The 21,439-nt window shown below is 52.3% G+C and overlaps 3 protein-coding genes across 11 annotated transcripts in view; 2 read left to right on the top strand and 1 right to left on the bottom strand.

Annotated features, from left to right (window-relative positions):
- Ezh1 (enhancer of zeste 1 polycomb repressive complex 2 subunit) overlaps window positions 1-2,421 on the top strand; it is a 34,014-nt gene extending 31,593 nt beyond the window's left edge. For all 7 annotated transcript variants that reach the window (XM_076935775.1, XM_034505589.2, XM_076935777.1 and 4 more), the window contains 2 exons: window positions 320-404; window positions 625-2,421. In XM_076935775.1, the coding sequence (XP_076791890.1) occupies window positions 320-404; window positions 625-685 (146 nt within the window). In that variant the 3' untranslated portion in view covers window positions 686-2,421. The remainder of the gene's footprint in view (window positions 1-319; window positions 405-624) is intronic.
- Window positions 2,422-2,823: 402 nt separating this feature from the next.
- Window positions 2,824-18,817, bottom strand: Cntnap1 (contactin associated protein 1). Of its 3 annotated transcripts, XM_076935774.1 has the most exons (25): window positions 17,105-17,201; window positions 16,316-16,406; window positions 16,094-16,195; window positions 15,812-16,005; window positions 15,263-15,410; window positions 14,969-15,172; window positions 14,553-14,737; window positions 13,925-14,068; window positions 13,025-13,286; window positions 12,201-12,350; window positions 11,779-11,950; window positions 11,269-11,375; window positions 11,028-11,147; window positions 10,496-10,699; window positions 10,198-10,354; window positions 9,989-10,116; window positions 9,525-9,710; window positions 8,845-9,066; window positions 8,323-8,562; window positions 6,513-6,866; window positions 6,249-6,376; window positions 5,188-5,281; window positions 4,794-5,039; window positions 4,644-4,691; window positions 2,824-4,178 (listed from the first exon to the last, which is right to left on the bottom strand). In XM_076935774.1, the coding sequence occupies exons 4-25, from the start codon at window positions 15,944-15,946 to the stop codon at window positions 3,901-3,903; spliced, it is 3,912 nt and encodes a 1,303-aa protein (XP_076791889.1). In that variant the 5' UTR covers window positions 15,947-16,005; window positions 16,094-16,195; window positions 16,316-16,406; window positions 17,105-17,201; the 3' UTR covers window positions 2,824-3,900. The 3 variants fall into 3 exon arrangements, with proteins under 3 accessions (XP_076791889.1, XP_034361739.1, XP_034361742.1); XM_034505848.2 differs by lacking the exons at window positions 16,316-16,406; window positions 17,105-17,201 and adding an exon at window positions 18,682-18,817; XM_034505851.2 differs by lacking the exon at window positions 16,316-16,406 and having other exon boundaries at window positions 17,105-17,240.
- Ccr10 (C-C motif chemokine receptor 10) lies at window positions 17,927-20,414 on the top strand. Its single transcript, XM_076935781.1, has 2 exons — window positions 17,927-17,970; window positions 18,713-20,414. Exons 1-2 carry the CDS (start codon window positions 17,947-17,949, stop codon window positions 19,775-19,777), a joined length of 1,089 nt encoding a protein of 362 aa, XP_076791896.1. The 5' UTR covers window positions 17,927-17,946; the 3' UTR covers window positions 19,778-20,414.
- The last annotated feature ends 1,025 nt before the right edge of the window (window positions 20,415-21,439 follow it).

The raw sequence follows: 21,439 nt of genomic DNA on the forward strand, positions 1-21,439 counted from the left end.
TTCCAAGGAGACTCTTGATGCCTATCTGCCATCATTTTAGGCCTCTCCTTTCATACGCCTTTTCTACTGACAACATAAAAACTCTGCTCCCACACCCATGATTTAAAGGTCACCATTTCCCCAAACTCACTGCTGTAATAGCAAAGTCAAAAGAAGAGAAATAATTGCCTGCCATCATGACTACATTCTATTTCCATTCGATCCTACTGGGAATTTGGAGAAAATCAGCCCATAATTCTCCTGAGTGCAGGCTTGCAGAGTGGAGTGACTAGGAAGCCTTGGAAGCTAGCCTAGGTTGTCCTCTCCTCTCCGCCCACAGTGGTCATGGTGAATGGAGACCACCGCATTGGGATCTTTGCCAAGAGAGCAATTCAGGCTGGTGAAGAACTCTTCTTCGATTATAGGTGAGGAGGTTGGGAAGGAGGCAGGAGTGGCTGCTGGGAATTGTTTTGGGGCTTACAGCAGCTACGGTGGGTGGAGGAGAGGGTCTCTAGTCGCCACTGCTTGCCTCAGAACTAGGAACATTACAAATGGCTGCTGGAAATTGGGTGGAAGGGAAACAGGAGGGGACCCCATCTTGTCAATCACAGAGTAACCTGGTTCCTCCTCCCTGCCCTGGGATAGGTACAGCCAAGCTGATGCCCTCAAGTATGTGGGCATTGAGAGGGAAACGGACGTCTTCTAGCCCTCTGGGCCCCGTGCCAGTGCTGTGGTGGCAGCACTGTCATGGCTTCAGGCATACACCACTGCTGCTCCAGCTCCTGCAATGTCTTCCATGCTGAGAAACCCCACCCACTCCTGCATAACTAGGCCTCCACTCTATTCCAAGGGGACACACTGCCTCAGTGAGAGGGGAAACAGAGGCGGTGAAGACCTGCTCTCCCAGGAGAGTTCAGATGTGAGAAGCTGCACTTCCATGTCAGAGGAGGAGGTTGTGGGCTTGGGATGATATCAGTGCTTGATTTTTTTTTCCTCAGCTCTCAAGCTGTGGGCCCTCAGGAATCTACAGTGCTACCATTTTAGCTTTCTCAATCAAGAGTTCTTATGTCATTGGCTGTCAGGCATTGCTAAGTGAAACCAGGTCCCTGGAGCCTACAGGTGCTCAGGGTTAAAGGTGAGCCTGACAGGCATTGCAGACAGAACTCAGAGGGGATGTGTCTCCATGACATCAAAGCAGGAATTTAAGGATACAGGAGGGAAAGCTAAGTTTCTCTATCCTCCGGACATAGGGAAGCCAGCTAGACCCTGGGAAAAGACCTATAGATTATGGGGGTTGTAGGGCGTTTTCAGGCTCCCAGGAATATGTGCCAGTGACTAGACTCCTTCCAAAGTTCTGGTTCAGTGGCAGCATGGCATGCCTAAGGTGGGTGAGCATGGGCTGAGCATGGTTGGGAGTGAGTACTCTGGGCCAGTGAAGCTGCAGGTGTCCTCAGGCCCTCCTTCCTCAGAGGCTTATCCATGGAGCAGCTTTGCTTCTTTCTTCAGGGTAGCTGGCTCTAATCTAGACTAGAGGGAGATGTTACTGGTCTGCTTTATTCCCTATCTGTAGTACCTGCTGTTGATTTGTTTTTACGGGTGGGTGAGGGTTGCCATTGCACGTTTAGGAGGGTGTCACAGTGCAGGGTAGACTGGCAGGCAGACCACCATTCTCTGGGATTCATGTTCTGAGAACAGGGCATGTTCTGGGAAGGTCTCGGGCAGACACAGCTGCCCTAGCTAGTGGTAGAATGGGGGACAGGCTTCTTGCTTCCCAGAGAACCAGAGCTCCTGTGGTCTTTGCTAATGATTCCCTTCTTCCACCAAAGAAACCAGGCTCTCTTCCACCACATCTTAGAGATTTGCATGGGACATGTATGCTTGTGCACATACACACTCCTTCACTATGCTGGTAGATCCATGTGTACCTCACACTCAGTACACACCCCACAGCTCCTGCCAGTAGCCTTTCCCCACACACCAGTTGATAGAGTCTCCACCACGGTTCTGAAATTGACATCTGCCAGTGGTTTGTGTCTATTATATGTATCAGGGATACCCTCAAGCCTAACTATAGGCGGTAAATTACTTATTCTCTGGGAAGCCAGAGACAGGTGGAGGAGCGACTGGTCATGAGAATGCTTTAAAACGTGTTAGCTCTAGACTGACCTCCGCAAGCATCACTGGCAGCCCCTCCTTCCGCAGTTCAGGCCAATAATACTCATGCTCCTCCAGCTGCTCGTTCTTGGTTCCTGCTGTCCTCTATTTTTAATGACGGGTTTCACCCCTCCTCTCCACTTCTGCCCCACATCATATAAAATGATAAAGTGAGGTGCTGTGGACTGGTGGGGAACTGGCGTCCGTGTGGCTTTATTGCCAGTGAATTTCTTGCACTTTAAAGTCCTGTGGCTTGTGACCTCTTATCTAATAAAGTGTTAGAGTCCATTTTGGCAAGTTGTGTCCTGCGTGCTTGGGCGGGAAGCATAAGAGGAGATGGCATGGGAGCAGATTGGGTAGAACCTGTAGCATCTGATCCCCATTATCCTCTGGGAGCAGGTGTGGGAGGTGGGGTGACCAGGTGAAGCCCCTGGCAGGTGCATAGGTTTTGATTTTTGGAGACAAGGTTTCTCTGTGCAGTCCTGGCTGCCCTGGAACTTGCTCTATAGATCATGCTTGAATTCAGAGATCCGATTGCCTCTGCCTCCTGAATGCTGGGATTAAAGGTGTGTGCCACCATTACCTGGCTTATAAGCGTAAGTTTTGAGGACTAGAAGTTTCCAAGCTCAGTAGTTCCCTTAAGAAGACTGCATTCATTTCTTGGCCATGACTCAGCTACCACGCACAGACTGGGGCTCTGCCACTCTGCTTTATTGAACCTGCTCAGTTGAGGGCACAGTGGGCTCTGCCCTGCTCTGGAGTGGAGGCCCAGCACGTGGGTGAATGGCTGACAGGACTCCTGAGACATCAAACAGAGGATCCCGCTACAAACTGGGCACAGGACAGCCCACTGAGTTCTTTTATATATAAACAGATAATTAAAAAATTAGAGTAATATATAGTTCTCTAGAGAGAGACTCTGCAACAAAAGATATATATAAAGAATATGACCTCCTGGGCAAACGCAGCAGCATTTCTGAGCAGACGGGGAGGGCTCCTCATGCACTGGAGGGGGCCAGGCCTGCACACAGGCACCAAGGCTATTGCATATGTTGGAAAGGGGTAGAAGAGTAGAGGGCTGGCTAGGCAGGGTGTCTGCATTATTTTTTCTACTTGCAGGCTTTTTATGGCTTTGGCTAAAGCATGTGAAGCAGTGGAGGTACTAAAGTGCTAAACCGAGGCCTCTTGGTCTCTAAGAACAAAAAGGGTTGGGTGAAGTGGGGGTGGGGATGACGAAGTTCTTCCCTCAGCCCCAGCTGAGAGGAAGCAGATGGAAGACAGCCGGTCAGCAGGGCAGGGGGGAGGCTCCAGGGTGTGTTTTAGCAGCCTCCTCTCTCCTTGCCCTGTGCAGCCCCTCTATCTCCCACATCTGTCCCTGCTGATAATGTACACAGGAAGGGAGGCACTTCATCTCCCCTGCCCTTCGTGTTAATCCTTGCCAGCAGCTGGGACAGAGATGGCAGGAAAGGCCTGTCTCAGATCCATGAGCTTTCTCCTGTAGGGCAGGCAAACAGCCTGGAACTGGGGACGGGTGGGGGGAGGATGAGCAGGGCATTGGTTTAGGCAGTGAGGCTCGGCCACTCCCTTTGGTCCCATCTGTAGCTCTGTGCACCAAACTTGGCAAGAGGGGAATCCTCCTGGTGAACAAAGCCTGCTGAGAAGAGCCAAATGTCCCTGGCAGGGGAGGGGAGGGGAGGGAAAGGGAGGGGGAGGCAGGAGCTGTGGGGACTTAGAGGAGTTGGCCCTGGTCCCTGAAGCCCTCGTGACTCATTCAGACCTGGACTCCTCCAAGATCTGGGGGAGGTTCTGGTCCCTGGGGCCTGGGCCAGAGGCTGGGGCTGGGGTTGGAACCTGGGTGGGAGCTGGAGTAGGGGCAGGGGCCTGCTGGGCAGGGCCTGAGGGAGGTAGGGGAGCTTTGCTGCCAGGGTGGGACTCCTGGGTGGCCTTGGGCTCGTTGGTGTGGTAGGAGCCCTTGTATCGATGATTTTGCAGATAGAACAGCACCAGCATTCCCACAAGCCCCAGCAGCAGGAAGGCCACCAAAACTGAATGGAAGAAAAGGAACAACTTAGGGGATGGTCTTTGGGGTACACACAAACACGCTCGGCCAAAGCATCGTGTACACCTGTGTATAGCAAACATATAACTGTGTCAGGCCGTCAGGCCATGGCTCTGTCTAGAATGTCTGAATTCTTGGCTTATCCGCTGCCCACTTTACTCTTTCCATGTCTCTGATGGCTTCTCTAATTTCTTATTTTCTCTAGATGTTACTATAACTCTATTTTTCTTCATCCTGTAGCTAGGGCTGCATTTTAATATTTCATTTTAATTAAAAATTTATAGCTGCCTAGTCCTCCCCCAGCTATATACTGATGTCAGCATAGCCTTTCTCACTCTTCTTGCCATCTCACAGCTAATACCTCCACCCACCCTTCATCTGAGGACAGGAGCCAGGGATGATGCTGGCAAGGTAATCTTAGGAAATCAGTTTTGAGGTCAGTGCTACTTACAACCTAAGAGTATGGCAATCCATCCGTCGTCATGGTAGTATGGGAAATCTAAAGAGGAGGAAAGGTGGATTAAGAGACACTGCCTCTGTATTCAGAGTCATTTCCCTCACTGTTGCCCCACCCCCTCTTCACCTGTGTCTAGGAATTTACCTGGGGGCAGGTACCAGGGATCAAGCTCTGGTGGCACCTCAGAGAAAAGGCGTGGCATAGCTCCACAGTTAGATTCTGATAGTTCTCCTTGAACCCGCATGGCCTCCGCCAGCTCGGCAGTCATGGGGCGAGGGGTTCGGAAATGGGTCTTGAGAGGAGCCACATTGTTGAACCGGACACCAGACAGGCAGCCTGAGAAACCTGGGGTGTTGTACCGCTGAATCTCTGGGTCAATGACTCCTGTCTCTGAGGGACAGGTGGCCGAGAAAGAGGCATCTGGGTTCACCTTGCCCCTCTTCTATTCCCTCCCACTACCCTTGCTGCTCTTTCTGCTCCCCTCCCCCCTCCCCCCCACTTGCCGCTCTCCCCAGATCTATCCTCACAAGCAGCTTACCCATCACACGCCCTAGATACAAGGCCTTGGGTGAGTCCAGCTGGCTGTCCACCAGGAGAGAGAACTTCTGTTCTGTCAGCGGGAAGTAGTCCACCTGGGATAGGAGAAGTGCGGGAGGGAGGAAAACCCTGGATGGACACAGCCAAGACCATAAAGGAATTCACTCTGCCCAAACTAGTGTTGCTCAAAATGAACAACCCCCCTGGGCCCAGAGATAGGATTTGACACATGAGACTCGGTCTGGTTTTGACCCCTGGCTTTGCAGTTTGCTAACAGTTTGACTTTCATTTCTGTTTTTTCTTTTCTTTTCTTTTCTTTTTTTTTTTTGGGGGGGGGGGGTGTCTATCTTCATAGCCCTGGCTGTCATGGAATTCACTGTGTAGACCAGGCTGCCCTTAGATTCAGAGATCCATGTCTACCTCTGCCTCCCAAGTGTTGGGATTAAAGGCTTGAGCTACTAGTAGTACCCAGCTACACTTTATTTATTATGGGGAATAACACAATTTGTTTGGAGTTCAGGTAACAACATGGCAGTCGTTTCTTCCTTTTTCCAATGTGGATCTCAGGATCAAACTCTGGTGATCAGGCTTTACCCACTGAGCATCTCGCCAGCACCACCATCCTCTTTTGATACATGGTTCTTGTAGCTCAGGCTGGCCTCAGACTTGCTAAGTAGCCAAGGATGATCTTAAACTTCTGAGCCTCCTGCCCCATCCTCCCATATGTTGAGACAACATGCCCAGGCTATGCAGTGCTGGGGATGGAACCCAGGGCTTCATGCCTAGTAGACAAGCACTCTGTCAACTAAGCTACCTCAATATCCCCTACTAGTTTGAGGAAAACATTTTATCTTCAGCCTGTTTACTGGTTTGTGAAGTGAAGCTCAGAATAATTTCTAGCCACACCCACTTCACAGAGCTGATGTGAGGGTCTTGAGAGGTGATGCATGTGGAAAACTCCTTGTATACTGAATTGTGTTTCAGACATGTAATCATTTTCTTGGTACCATAGCCAGGATCATGAGGCTATAACTTAACTGGCCCATCCCCTTCCACCTGTACCTGGATAAAGAGGTTTCGGTAGACCCGGGTGATGTTGACACTATGGGGTTGGCCATCAGTCACTGGCCGGGTGGTTAGCTGGTACACGTAGGGACTGGTGCCCAACTGATACCGAAGCTGTAGGGTCCCTGTAGGGTGGGAGGAGGAACATGGGCTCTTCTCTCAGCTTCCACACCTCTCATCTTCTAAAGGACTGGATCTTTGCATTAGTTAATCTCTATGGCAGTTTGGGCGCCTGGACGGAGAGTGCCATGGAGGACTTACCATCTTCCTTGATGAGCACAGCCATGTAGTCACGTACAAAGGAGCTGACGTAGAGCAGGACGGCAGGAGCAGAGCTGGTGCTGAAGCTGAAGGAGACCTCCTCTCCAGTGATATTGTAGACAGGCCCCCGGTACCCAGGCACCGGCCGGCCAGGCCTCGGGTAGTCTGGCAGACGGTACCCAGGGCCATGGTATCCAGGCACGTAACCGGGAGTGTCGTAGCCCGGAATATAGCCAGGCTCATAGCCTGGCACTGGTCGGCTCAGCATGTGAGAGAACTCCCGGGCTGCAGAACGCAGTGCTGACTGGAGGTTATATCGCATCCATGTGCCAGTCTCAAAAAATCCACCAATATCTGAAGTAGAGATAACAAGGTGAAGGCTCCAGACTTCAGTCACACGCTTAAAGGGTTTTTATGTCACCAACCCATCCACACACCTGTATCTGTCATGATTTGCTTTTTATTCCCCCTTCAACTTTGGGGACACTGTCTTACTTTGTAGCTCAAATTTACAGTCCTGTGGCTCAGCCAGCCTGTCAAGTACTCGGATTACAGGCTCACACCACCCCATCTAGCACTTAATAGAATAATGATATAAGAAACTTGAAAAGTAATCTGGCCTCATCCCTGCATTTACAGGTGAGGAGACCGAACCCTAAAGATGAGTAGTGACTTCCCTAAGGATTCGGTTTATGTGGATGGCCAAGATTAGAATCAAGATACCCTGACTCCATCCAATTATGTGTTGTCACTCATACTTCCTGTATCTCCCTAAACTACCAGGCTCCACCCACAGTAACCCACGTGCCCCATAGATTACCTTGGGCCAGCCTTAAGAAAATATAGTTTGGATATGTTGAATTTTAAGCTTCACCTCAACCAACAGTCAGCTTGTAGACATGTTTTGGGAATTCAGTGACAGGTCAGACAGGAAATGGCCAGGGGGGAAATGTATTGTGAAGCCAAAGTCAACTCCAGAGCTAGGGCACTGTTCAGTTGGCAAAGCGCTTGCTGTGCCGGTGTGAGGACATGAATCCGATCCTTAGCACCCACACAGAAAGCTAACTGTCATGGCACACACTTGTAAGCCTATTGCTGGCGAGGCCAAGGCAAGAGGATCTCTGGCTCACTGTCCAGCTAGCCTACCTAATTACTGGGCTCTAGGTCCCAGTGAGAGACCCTGTCTGAAAGCACAAGGTAGATGCACCTGAGAAACAATACCTGAGGTTGCCCCCGGCCTCCGTGCACACACACATGCACACACGCATGCACCACCACACATATATGCACATACATCTGCACATACAAAAAGTAGATGTAATGCCGGGCGGTGGTGGCGCACGCCTTTAATCCCAGCACTTGAGAGGCAGAGGCAGGCGGATTTCTGAGTTCGAGGCCAGCCTGGTCTACCGAGTGAGTTCCAGGACAGCCAAGGCTACACAGAGAAACCCTGTCTCGAAAAACCAAAAAAAAAACCAAAAAAAAAAAAAAAAAAGTAGGTGTACATGGGGTTTGGGAGCATCCTGTGTGACCTTGACGATAGTAGGAAAATGGGAGTTATTTGCCTAATGTTGCAGCTCTTGTATTAGCTAGCTCCACTGTCACTCCATTTTTCATCACGACTTTGGAGTTACCCAGCATCTTCAAATGCTTGACTGACTCATTTAAGAGCTCAGAAGTCTACTGACAATTCTAGTTTTCCACGACTGCTGGCTTGTATTCTTTCCCCTTCCCTCTGAATTCCCATCATGCCCTAAGGCCCTTGTCATCCTACTCCCCACCCCCATCCTATGTAACCAGCAGCACTGACCATGATTGCAATACGGTCCATCAAAAGCTGTGAGGTCACAGTCACATGTGTAGTAGCTGTATCGCTCCACACAGCGGCCTCCATGGAAACAGGGGAACCGGGGGTGGGTGCAGTGGCCTGTGCAGTTGGGGAAGGTGCCCTCAGAGGCATTGGCACGGCCCTCCAAGTTCAGAGTCACTCCATTCAAACGCATGGCCCTCAAGCAGCCCACAAAAGGGCGTCTCTTAAGCTCTGCAGAACCTGGTCAAGAGAAAGTGGAGAGGCTGAGGCTGGGGGTGTAGCTCAAAGGCAGAATATCCTAAGAGCTCCCTAAAGTGACTGTAGAGGCAGAGACAGGAATAAGTACTATGAGTGGGAAGGAAGCCCTGGGGTCCAGGAGGAGGGATATAAGGGAGCAAAGGAGACACATGGCCCCTTGGCTCACACAGGCAGAGAGGATTAGAACATGGGCTTCCTGGAAACATGGCCCATGAGAGTATAGGAATGTCATGGAAGCTTTCTCCCTTCTGGATTGCTGCTTACCCACATAGAGGGGCTGGTCATACTCCAGCCAGATGTAGGTCTGCAGGGGCATGGGCCTTAGTACCCAGGGCCGATGGTCCACTCGTAGCCGGGCCTGCTTCACATTGATTTCAGCCCGGACCAAATGCCACTCATCATCATTGAACTCGAAGTCATCTGAGTGCACCGTCAGGTTTTCATCCCCATTGCCAATATCAAAGGCAAAGACCACGTCCCGGGATGCTGGACAGCATGACAGTGGGTAAGGGGGTAAAAGGGAGCTCGGGTCCCCCAATCCCTCACAGTATTCTTGCCCAATACAATGTCCTCACCTAATGGGACCCCCTATAGCCCTCCACGTCGTTCATAGCCTAAGACAAAATCTACAAAAGGCTTAAAACCACACAATCTGTTCCCCAGTTTTACAGATTTCCTGCCGTTTCCCAGCTTCCATGCCCAGGCTAGAAGCATGGAAGCTAGTTAGAGATGGTTGAGACCTCAAGAGCCTAGCTCCTTCTTCACAAGGGCCAAGGATCCACAGAAGCAGAGCATGTGCCCAAGGATAGCCAAACACCAAGACTAGGACCCAGGGTGATTCCGATCTTCTCCCTGCCACCTCAGAAGGGTGACTGCCCTGTCTCCTAATGCAGTCCCCTCAGCCATCTCTATCTCCCCACATTCCACCTAGCCTTCCCACTCACTGTTGAGCTCCACTCTCACGTAAGGTCGGCGCCACTGGCAGAAAGGACCCCCCATGTTCTCTAGGAAGACTCCCGAGGGGGCCGAGGTCCTGAAGTAGAAGGAGACATCAAGGCTGTGGTTGGCACGGATTGGAGGGAAACGCAGTGCAGCTCCAGTGCGGAAGGAGATGGTGTTCCAGGAATTGCCTGCAAAAACAGAGAGGAAGGCCTTGTCAAGAGAATTGGAAGGTGGAAGAATAAAAAAGCCTCAGTGGGCAGGAGGGAGGGTGGAGCAGGGAGAGTTGGCGAGACTCTTTGGAGAGAGATTAAGATGTGGAGTGAATAAAGTGCAGAAGAAAAAGGCAAGGGTCAGATCACAGCAGGAACATCTGGCCATGTGGCTTAGAGATTCCCAGTGGGTCAGGTGACCTAGGTTTTGGAAACAGTCAATGCTGGCTAGGCACACCAAAGGAGTCTGCACTCACGATCACCATAGCAGCGCAGAGGCCTCAGGAAGAACTGAGCTTCAGAACTGGAACGGTTCGTATCACCTACCACTACCTGAGTGACAGGCAGATGGTCTACAAAGGTCAGGAGCCCCTTGTCTGTTCTCCTGTGGGAATAGGATGCAGTGACTCAACCTTGCCTCTCAGTTGCCTCTAGAGTCTCTAAAAGCCTGCCCTCCTGTCCTTACCACTGTGGCTGGTCAGCATCACAATTGCAGTGCAGTGCAGGGTCCACACAGCTCTGGTCCAGCCCACAGGCACAGCGCTGGATCCCAGGCTGAGAGCCTCCCCAGTAGAAATGCTGCTCCTCATTTCGGCCAATCCAAAAGCTGTAGGGGTAGCCTCCTGGGGAAGACACCCGCAGCTTACAGTCCCGGCCTCTCCATCAGCCTCTAAGTTCCTCAAGTTAAAGCCTCCCTGACCTTAGCCCCCACCCCCAAGGCTCTCCTCCAGCTATGCCTTGCCCTCCCTGCTGCCAGCCTCAACCTGCAGTGTTGAGCAGCCGGGAATTGTAGCAGGAGAACTCGATCCACTGCTCACAGTGCTGGGAAGCATTGGCCAGAGCACTGACTTCCTCCCAGGAGGCATTCCAGTATTGGATGGCCCCCAGAAAGGGCTTATCCATGCTGGAACCTGTCACTCGAGTGGTCCACAGCCTGTCATGTCGTACAACTGTCCATGCTCGGTTCTCTGAAAGAAAGGGGACAGAGCTTTGGCTGGACAAGAACATTCTGTCTCCCTCCCTGCCAACCTAACTAGAGTCAATAAAAGTGGCTAGCCACTTCCCTTCAGTCTAGCCTTGGGCCCTCCACATTGGAGGATGGAGCTGAGGCTGCTGGAATGGCCAGAAGTGGGAATTTAGATGTAAGGCTACATTACGAATGTTTAGGTGTCCCTTTTCACACTGTCCTTTACCCTCACTGTAGTTTGATCTTGACCCCTCCTACAGCTTCTCTGGCCCCCACATCTCATACATTGTCTAATCAACCCTCTATCTCCACCCATGAAAGCCACTTACCTCGGATGTCACAATACACTACAAATGGCTTCAGGGGTCCACTGCCATCAGGATCAATGGTGTAATTTCCAGAATATTTCCCACTGAGCCGATAGGCTTCACAGGACTCCTTGTACAATGCTAGTGAGGGCAACAAGACAATTGTGGAGGTAGAAGATTACAAGAATGGTCATCCCTACCATCTCTAGCAGCTTCCTGATCCCCCACAACCTTCCCCTGACCCCCACACCATCCAGCTTACGTTCATGGCAGGTAACTCCCTTGTAGCCGGTGAGTTCGCAGTAGCAGATGAAGTCATCCCAAGACTGGTAGCAGCGTCCGTCATGCTCACACATGTTAGGGCTGCATCTGCGGAAGGGGTCAGCACCAAGGGAAGGAGGCTTGGGACCAGCTGCCCAAAGGACCAGGCCCCTGGCTTAATTCACACCTAACTAGTTGGGTACAACCCCAGACACAGGGAAACTAGGTAGTCTACAGGGATCAAGTGCTATCCTCCTCCTGCCAAAAGAAAAGAAAGTGAATAGACCCTGCCAGGAAAAAACCTTAGGACTGAATAGAAAATTTTAATCCTGGGCACCTGCAACTTTACAGGAAGAAATAGGAAAGCGGCAAAGGAAGAAACTGTGTGTGTATGTGTGTGTGTGTGTGTGTGGGAGGGCGTGGACATAAGGAGAAGGGAGATTATTTTAAAAAGAAAAATGGAAGTGAGCTTTGGAGGGGTCACTTGTTAGGGAGAGAACCTTCTAGATACCTGTCTGTGATGCCACATGTGTCAAAGAGGACCTCAGCAAAGTAACCAAGCTTCCGAAACTCTACCAAAGTGAGGTTGACCAGTTGACCGTCCACCTTGAGCAGCTCCATGCAGCCATGGAATGCTGTCTGGTTGGAGTGGCAGCCCCATCGACTGGCTGGTTTGGGACAACCTGAAGCAACCACGCCTGTCAGGTCCTTCCCAGGAGAGCTCGGAGACTCCCCCCACCCCCGCTGAGGAAATGCTAAGAGAGAGCCATGAAAGTATGCAAGAAGCAAATTGCAAATAATGGCAAGGACCTACACCCCAAAGTCCCAGAGATGAAAGGAGGCTTGGTCTCTCCAATACTCTCCATGTGGTCCCATCAGAACTGAAGTAGAACCTTTCCACCCAGAGGCAGGGCAGAGTTGCCCCTCACTTACCACCAAAGAAGTACGAAGTCCCTGTGCGGATCAACAGTGGGTATGAGACCCTGACTTCTGCCCCTTCTACATCGTCAATACTGATGACCGCATGGTTTTCCTGTGCCACAAAGTTCACCTCGTGCCAGAAGCCATCATTCAGACGGTACCCTGAACAAGAAAGGAGGATGGGGTAAGTGGGTGGAGGCAGTAACCAGAATACAAGAAGACTGGTTGGTTTCCCCCAGCCCCAACCCCCGTCTTTTTAAAAAAAATATTTAACTGTGTGCATAAATGCAGTACCCTGGGAAGCCAGAAGGGGGAGTTGGATCCACATGGAATTACAGGGGCTAGGTGGATGGAGAGCAGTTTTGTAGCTAATGGTACTATTCTTGCACAATACCCAAGCAGGGTTCCAGCCCTCTTGCTGTGTTTTTGAGACAGGGTATCTCAAAATGTTCAGGCTGGCCTAGAACTCACTATGTAGTCTTGACTGGCCTCAAACTTGTGGTTTTCCTGTCTTGGCCTCCCAGATATTGACATTATGGGTGTAAATTACCACAAGTCACCATGCCCAGAGAGAAGATGGTCTCGAGTGGGGAAGCAGCAGCCCTGCTCTGGATCCCAACAGCGTCTAAGTGCGCCCCATTATCACACTTCACTCCTTGTGCAGTGGCACCTCTGGTGGCTCCCTTCACTATCCACAGCCCTCATCGTTGATAGAGTGTGTAAAGCTGCTTATAACTGGCAAGCATCTTCAGGAATCCCCCGGACCCGGAGAACACCTGTTTCTTCCAGATCCCATCCCTTTCTAGCCTGCCTGTGCCTCCCTGAGAGCCCCTCACCAGCGGCAAATTGAAGCTTCTTGCGGCCAGTTTGAGCGATGGACACATTGACTTGCCCTTCACTAAGCATCAGCTCCACATGACCCAGCCCGTCCCCCAAGCGGGAGAAAAGGAGCAGCCCTGTGAGGTCCCACGTGCGGAAGCGAAAAGAGACTGCGAAGCGGCCTCGGCGTGGAAAGCCAGGCACTTGGACGAAGTTGTGAGGGCCTCCGAAGTTGATGGGGTGTGGAACGGGATCCAAGCACCGGAAAGCCACATTACCCTAGAAAAGAATGGATGGATGCATCAGGACTCGCCATCAATATTCTCACTGGGTTTAACACAGTTGAAACACTCCCTAAATATTAATGGAGATAAGACCTCCAAATGTGGTCCTTCCATCCCCCATGCAAATATGTCCATGTTTGTGGAAGAGACCCAAACAAGCCTGCTATCGGACGCCCCACCCCACCCCCACCCCATGTTTGCTTTTCGTTGCTAATCCCAATATCCACAAAGCAAAACAATTTCCCTCCCAGAGTGCTAAGAGCAGTATCATATAGTACAAGCCAAATTTAGCCCAAAGGCTGTGGAGCATGCGCACAAGCTCCCGAGTCGACCAAAGAGGAACGCTTATCAATCAAACAACTTCCCAGTGACAGTTCAGTGACTACCCTGTCACCTCGGGGTCACATGCTCCTGGTCAAACTGCTCTCAGCCTCTGCACCTCATTTTCCTCCTAGTCTAACAACTAAGGGGTGAATGGTACTTAGATCTCTGAATTCCTGGTACTCCCCCACATCTGAGAATCTGACCATTCAGAATGGGTCTCATCCCCAACCAGACCTCTTTCCTCTCTGCCTCTTGGCTTTCCAAGTGGCTTTAGTGTCCCTGTCCTCCCAAATCTCCCTGCCCACTGGCCTCGAAGGTGATCCGTGAATGGCGCTGCACTGCCATTTCAGCAATGTTGATCCGGTTGTAGATCACGTTTTCTATGCAGCCACGGAAATTATGGCGGTAGGCCAGGTTCTTACGTGCTGCGCCCACTAGACCCCCGATGAATATCTGTAGGAAGCAGGTGAAGAGAGGTTTCCCTGGGCTTAGGGGAATGCCTGCCTTTCCTGTGTGCATGCACAGTAAGTACCCTTTCCACAGAAGGGTACTAGGTCTGGCTTCAGAAAGACTTGGACCACATTTCCCCAGGGTAATTACTAATAAAGCTTGCGTTCAGGTTTAAACCTTAAACATCAGTACTAGTTAGCTTAGGTCTTCAGCACTCAAACTGTCTTAGATACTTAAAATGCAGATGGAGACATGGTCTTTATCAACCGCACAAAATTGTGGGAGGAGACTAGGGGACAATTTTCTGCTTTTCTCCCTGCACCCCAAATCTGGATTTCTAGACCCATCTTAGGAGATCTCCGGTGAGGACCAGAACAGTGACTAAGAACTGACTCTCTGGCACATGTGGTAGGATGGGGAGTGGATTCCCCCCGCCCCCCATTTATCCACTGTCACATCCCCAAAATGGAACCCCACCCTTGGTCACCTCATTTTCAAGATTCAGCCTTTCAAAGTCGCCGTTGAGCACAAATCGATGGACGTAACCATCCAGGGTGAGATTTGCATCTCGGCCATATCGGTCCACCCGCACATAGTGCCAGCTTAGGTCGTTAAGGACTCCACCAGCGCTCACCGTGGTGTGACCAGGTCTTGGCTGGATGGGACTGCTGCCTGAGGGCAATGCAGGACAGAGTGAGGACTCTAGCAGGCTCTAGCTCCCATGCCAGCAGCATCTCAACACAGAAAAGAGGCTACCCACACAGTTGGTAAATCAAATCCAGCTCTGACTCCAAGCCTGCTCTATTGCTAGCCCCAAGAGCTATAAAGGGTAGTTTGGTTCAGACAGTTAATGGGAAAGATCAGACTGAGGCAGGGCAGCCCTTGTGGGGTTCTGAAGCTCACCCAGGCTCATATGCAGCAACAGGTGCGCCCCTTGCAGTTCAAGCGTCACATAATCCCCCTGGGAGCCCTCCGTGTGTAGCAACAGCCCATCCTTCTCCTCTGTCTTGAAACTAAAAGCAAACACGTCCCAAAGACTTTGGCTGGCGCCTCGCTGGAAGCGGTATGAGATGGCATCATCGCCGTCAAAATACAGGATGTTGGATGCTGTGCAAAGGACCGTGGGTGGGTGGGGGACCAGGGAGACCGTCCCTCTCAGGATCCTCGCCCCCCACCCCCTGGCCTCCACAGCCTTACTGTAGGGACAACCATAGATGCCCAGCCTCAGGCCGATCTTGCCGCGCGGGTTCCAGGCCAGTGGCACGATGCGGATGTAGCGAGCAGTAAAATGGTAGTGCAGGTCATGGCGCACCACTGCCGAGTCATTGACATTACCGAAGAAGGTCTGCGGGGATTGGGAACAGTAGTAACTATGTCCCCACCCTCCGCTTCCCTGGCAGCAATGGCTTCAAACCTCCCCAACCTTGACTGGAGCAGTAACAGGAGTTTACTCCATTTCCATGTCTCCATGATTACACACTAGTTTTCCTGGTCTAGAGTGTTCTATTATTTCTTCAAAGTGAAAGTGTAATGTCACTGCCCTCAGGAAGCTCTCCTAGGTTTTACCCTAAAGTATGTTAAACCTTATGATTGGCCAGAAACAGTCCAAGCTGACTAAATTCCAAGAGTAGAGTCTTCACCTTTGCCTCATGCTGTCCCCTCCCCTTCCCTTCAGGCTAGTGCCCAGCCCATTGCCCAGAGCTGGGGAAGGCTCCCCAAGTATGTGTGCCTGGGCACCGAGAGTACCGCGTTGTGCCCTTGTTGGTAGAATGGTGTCCAGCTGTCCACACGGTCCCCGTAGAGCAGCATGTAACGTGTAACCCAATCCCAAGAATTAAAGGCTCCCTGTGTGGCCACAGCCCGGATCCGATGCTTCCTCATTAAGTCGATCTGGAGCCAGGGATTCGGGTCCCCAATCCGAGGAGACCATCCACTGATGCCTACAGAAGGGGCAAGGGTTTTTTACCACCCACTATCTTCTCTCAGCTCTCTGGAGTCCTCCTCCCCTCCCTGGTTGGGAAAGCTCACCATGTAGCCGGGCAAAGCGGGCTGTGGTAAAGAGTCCATAGTAGGAGGAAGCGCCCAGAGACCGTGCATACAGCGGCCCCACCAGCTCCTCATTGCAGCCATCTGGAGTGGGGGTGGGGGCGAGGGAATGAGCTTGTTGGTGTGACCCCTCTTCCAAAGGCTGTGCCCACTTAGCAGTTAAAGCACCTCTTCACTGCCCCCCTGTGGCTGACTCAGCCCTACCTTAAAGCCGTGCACTCAACCTGGGCTTCTGCAACAGCTACTCCCTCGGGGGAGCTTGCCTTCTCCTCTTAAGGTAACTCTATGCCTCCATCTATAGATTCAAAGCCAGATCCTTGCTAGCCCAGTGCCTGTTCTGGTTCAGTCCTCCCTTAAACATAATCCCCAAACTTCGGCGTATTTAAAAACCTAAATGGGCCTCAGAACACGAAATTAACCCCAGCGTTACCATCACTTCATCAGTACACCCCCCCCACTAAAACATGCACCAATCCCCAAATCAGACTTTGCTCTCAGTCTATCCCCCCCCTCCACCCCCCGCCAATCCCATTCTTAGCATCATCCTTGGTCTTAGTCAGGGTCAACAACTCCTATTTGGATTAGCCATAAAACCCAGCCTCAACCACAAACCCTACCTAGTCCAGGAGCTAGCTCTCAATTCTAGCCCCAGCCCCTTAGGGAAAAGCCTCAACTCTAGCCTGGGTCACCAGGACCGCACTTAGAGCCAACCTTAACCTCAAACCTAGGTACCGGCTCCCGCTTGGATTAACAGCTCCAAATCCCCTGGGCTGACTGGTTTCTCAGATCAGAGACCAGCCCCAGACGGCGGCGCGCGCGCAGCAACCCCAGAGCTGCATTGCGGAGCGCTGGGGAGAGGCAGGAAAAAATGGGAGCGAGCCGGCGCGTACGGAAAGCACCGGCGACCACCCAGCCGCAATGCGGTGCAGGACTCGCCCTGCGAGCTCCAGATTCCCGCATCAAATCCCACCTGCCTCTGAGACCAGCACTCACAGTAGCCCCAGCCCCGAGCTCCAGAGACCACAGCGGCGAGCAGGATGCTGAAGAGCCGGAGACTCATCATGCGGAGCTGACCAACCCTGGGTGTCTGCCTTGTGCCGCTAGGGCTCCCGTTCTGGCTCAGGCCCCCAGCTTTTCTCCTGGGTTCGCGGCTGACCGATGCTTTTTCTTTCGTCCTTACCCACCTTTCCCTCCCTCCTACCCCAATCTCTCCTCTCTCTCTGTCCCTCTCTCTCCCTCTCTCCCTCTCTCTCTCCGCCCCCTTCCCCCAGCCTTTCTCCTGGCACGCACGTTTTTCCCGGACCCCGCGCAAGCGCGTGCCTCAGCCCTATTACGAAAGGGCGGGGTAGACAACCTGCCGCTGGGAAATACCCCCAAGTAACCCAAGGCTGACAAAGATTGGGGCTACAGGGTAGCCAAAAAGAGAAGTCAGAGGAGGCGAGGTGGAGCCTGGCATTTTCGAGGAAAAGGGAAAAGCTTTGAAGAAGGGCGCCTAAAGATGGAATGAAGAGCAATTTTTTAAAAATGTTTTCTGAAGGTAAATAGTGCTCCTGGCTCAGTGCTGGACACCTTCGTAACTGTGAACTCGGCGTTCTCACCTTAGCATACTTTACACAGGGAAGGCTCAGAGGAAAACAAAGCGCACTTAAGACCATACAAACATTCCTTTTCCTTTGACTAGATAGAAGTCGGGCAAGGTGGGATGGAAAAGTATACCCGCAGACCCTAATCTCCACCCTCCTTCTTGGCCCTTCTCCCCACCCCTTCCTTCCTGCCCTGATAGTTATTTAACTTTAGCCCCTGTGGCTGTACCTCAGAAACCCTTGTAGCCAGAGATGGGGACCAAGCCCACAGAGCAGGTGGGAGTCGGGGCAGGGAGAGGGAGAAGGGTTGCCGAGAGGGTGGGGGAGGGGAAAGGAGTGGGATTCCTTGCCTGACAGCAGGCCTCTGTCATCTAGCACCCGTGCAGGAGCCTATAAATCTTACCTAAGACCCCTTTGGTGTGAATGTTTTCAATACATCTGTGCTCCAACGGTAGGGCGGGGAAGAGAGAAGGAAAAGGCAACAGAAGCCCCTTTAGCCTAAGCTTGAAGCCTAGGGTCCAGGGCTGAAGCAAAGCCCTGCATCTGACCTGCCTTCCAGGAGAGGGCACTGCAAAAGCGAACAGAAGCGCCGAGATTTATTAATAATACAAATGCTTGGTCTAGGGCGAGCTAGATGTTTCTGTTGTCTTTTATCTTGCACAGTTTCAACAGTGCTTACTGCTAACCTTGCCAGGTGGGCCGAACAGGACTAATACACTGGGTAGAACACATTTACTAAGTGGGGTCCAGAAAGAGCCGGTGACGGCTCAAGGTCACCCAGGAAGCTGGAAGCAGAGCTAGGGAGACTGCAATCGAAGCTTAACTGTCTGTTCAGGGCATACTCGCAAGTATCAGGAGAGAGAGAAAGAGAGAGAGAGAGAGAGAGAGAGAGAGAGAGAGAGAGAGAGAGAGAAGAGGAGAGTGTGTGTTTTCTCTTGGAGTGAGGAACTCTTGTGTGAGAGGGAGGGGTGTAGGGATGTGTCTTACACGGTCCCTCTTCTCATTTTGATGCCACCAGGTCTCCTGGGGACCTTACTCCGGGTATGATGAGGAGGCTTATTCGGCTGGGCCGCTGCCGGAGCTCTGTTACAAGGCTGATGTCCAGGCTTTCAGTCGGGCCTTCCAACCCAGTGTCTCCCTGATGGTGGCTGTGCTGGGTCTGGCGGGCAATGGCCTAGTCTTGGCCACACATCTGGCAGCCCGACGAACTACCAGATCTCCCACCTCCGTTCACCTGCTCCAGTTGGCCCTGGCTGACCTCTTACTGGCCCTGACCTTGCCTTTTGCTGCAGCAGGGGTTCTTCAGGGCTGGAATCTAGGAAGTACCACCTGCCGTGCCATCTCAGGCCTCTACTCCGCCTCCTTCCACGCCGGCTTCCTCTTCCTAGCCTGTATCAGCGCCGACCGCTATGTGGCCATCGCACGAGCTCTCCCAGCCGGGCAGCGGCCCTCTGCGCCTAGCCGTGCGCACTTGGTCTCAGTCTTAGTGTGGCTGTTGTCGCTGTTTCTGGCTCTACCTGCGCTCCTTTTCAGCCGGGACGGGCCACGGGAAGGCCAACGACGCTGTCGGCTCATCTTTCCCGAAAGCCTCACGCAGACTGTGAAAGGGGCAAGCGCGGTGGCGCAGGTGGTCCTCGGCTTCGCGCTGCCTCTGGGCGTCATGGCAGCCTGTTATGCGCTCCTGGGCCGCACGCTTCTGGCCGCCAGGGGGCCAGAGAGGCGGCGTGCACTGCGTGTCGTGGTGGCCTTGGTGGTGGCCTTCGTGGTGCTGCAGTTGCCCTACAGCCTCGCCCTTCTGCTGGATACAGCCGATCTACTGGCAGCCCGCGAGCGGAGCTGCTCCTCCAGCAAGCGCAAGGATTTAGCTCTGCTGGTCACCGGCGGCTTGACGCTGGTCCGCTGCAGCCTCAACCCGGTGCTTTATGCCTTTTTGGGCCTGCGTTTCCGCCGGGACCTGCGGAGGCTGCTACAGGGCGGAGGATGCAGCCCGAAGCCCAACCCTCGTGGCCGCTGCCCCCGCCGACTCCGCCTTTCTTCCTGCTCCGCTCCTACTGAGACCCACAGTCTCTCTTGGGACAACTAGAGCTACAATTCCAGAGAAGGGGGAGGGCTAAAGAAACGATCCCAGGGCGGGTAATAAAAAGGGGGAGTAAGTAGGGGGACGTTGAGAAAGACTTCAGGATCTAAAGGGATTGCCTCTGCGCTTAATTAAATTGATCTAATGCAAATGAGATGCAACCCAACTACTGTTACTATTTTTGAATTACTAGCTTTGGAAAGGAGTTGCAGCAGGGCCAAGACAGTGGGTTACACCCCCACGCCCCTACTTGAGTCTGAGTGGGAGGAGTGGGAGGCGTGAGGGGACAGGGGTTGCTGAGTCGGCTAAAGCTTTGAGTGCTGACACGCCCTCTGCTTCACTCAGTCTCTGCCAACCGAGGTGAGGTGGGAAGGCTGCCAGGTGAGGAGGGGCGGGGTTTCTCCTCGGGACTGGTAAGAAAGGGCTTTCTAACAACCCTAGCGCTATCCAGCAATGGCTGCTTTAGCAAGTACCTAGCTCCCAGTGTGTGAAATGTACGGGGTGATCGCTGTCCCAAGCTGTATGTGCGTGCGTCTGGTAGGGGTAGGAGGCAAGAGATTCTAGTTGGGGTGGGTTTTTGGATCCCTTCTAAAGTCCTGCTATGGAAAAAAAAAAAACGCTAATTAAAAAAGTTGAGTCTGAAGGTGTGTGGACCAGATACCTGTAGCCCCAGCCACTCCAGAGGTTGAGACAGGAGGATCAAGAGTAATATCCTGCCTGAGAAGAAAAGAGAAAAATGTTGAGGTGGAGTTTTCCACCTAGGATTAAAAAAAAAAAAGGGGGGGGGATTGCAATTTGCAAATTTCCCAAGAGATGTTGCTGGGTCTGAGCTCAAAGTGTGGGGCGCTTGCACCGATTATTTCCCCTGGGGATCAAGTCAAAGGAAATGCGCTGAGCTTGCCAGTAAAGAGGAGGTTAGATATCAGACAGAACTTTCCAGCGGCAAGTCTAGGATCTTGAAGAGGAAGGGAGGTCCTGGTTGTGGAGTCTCTGGCCCTCGGAAATCTCAGCATACACCACTTCAATATGAAAGTACTGTCAGGATGGCTTCTAGAGATGGTGCATTGATTTCTGGGCTTTGCTTTGCACAATCACAATTGCCAGGATTGTGCTCAAATACTCCCAGTTTAGTATCTGGTCAGTAAAGTCAGACCACCGCTCCAGCCTGGAGTCCAGGGGCAAAAAGGGCGTGGTGTACAGGTCCCTAGGGAGGCGTTGACCTGAAGTCTGTACTTCGTCCAGCCTAGCCTAGCCCAGCCTGGCTAGTCATGTGTCCTAGAGCCTCTAGCGGTAGAGACTTATAACTTTAGCTTCTTGGAGCCATAAACGAGGAAAGGCTCGAAAACTGCGCAGATCCCCCAAGAGGTGCATACTACCCACCGGAGCGAACCTGGAACCCTCCGCCAGTGACCAGGGAATCGCCGCTGAGTCAGCAGTGCGCTAGCGCGCCGCTGCCTAGGCTGTAGCGCGCGGACCCGCCCTGGACTCTTTAGCGCCCTTGTTAACTCCTTCTTGTTCAGAAATGCAGCATAGTCGCCCTGAAAGGCCTCGGATCTATTGATTTTCTTAGAGCACAGAATCCCCAGCATGCCAAGCCACTCTCTCCATTCCAGTTCAATGCCCTGTAAATTCGCTTTTATTTCAGATTCTGTCTGACGCTTCCAGGAG

This window comes from Arvicanthis niloticus, chromosome 6 (genome assembly GCF_011762505.2).
Source record: "Arvicanthis niloticus isolate mArvNil1 chromosome 6, mArvNil1.pat.X, whole genome shotgun sequence".
NCBI classification, from domain to species: domain Eukaryota; kingdom Metazoa; phylum Chordata; class Mammalia; order Rodentia; family Muridae; genus Arvicanthis; species Arvicanthis niloticus.

Coding starts and splice junctions, on each gene's coding strand:
- Cntnap1 (XM_034505851.2), bottom strand. CDS start 17,174: ATGATGAGTCTCCGGCTCTTCAGCATCCTGCTCGCCGCTGTGGTCTCT. Junction 16,196..17,104: donor AGCTCGGGGCTGGGGCTACT/GTGAGTGCTGGT, acceptor CCCCCACTCCAG/ATGGCTGCAATGAGGAGCTG. Junction 12,351..13,024: donor GAAGCTTCAATTTGCCGCTG/GTGAGGGGCTCT, acceptor TTTCTTGTTCAG/GGTACCGTCTGAATGATGGC.
- Ccr10 (XM_076935781.1), top strand. CDS start 17,947: ATGGGGACCAAGCCCACAGAGCAG. Junction 17,971..18,712: donor GGACCAAGCCCACAGAGCAG/GTGGGAGTCGGG, acceptor TGATGCCACCAG/GTCTCCTGGGGACCTTACTC.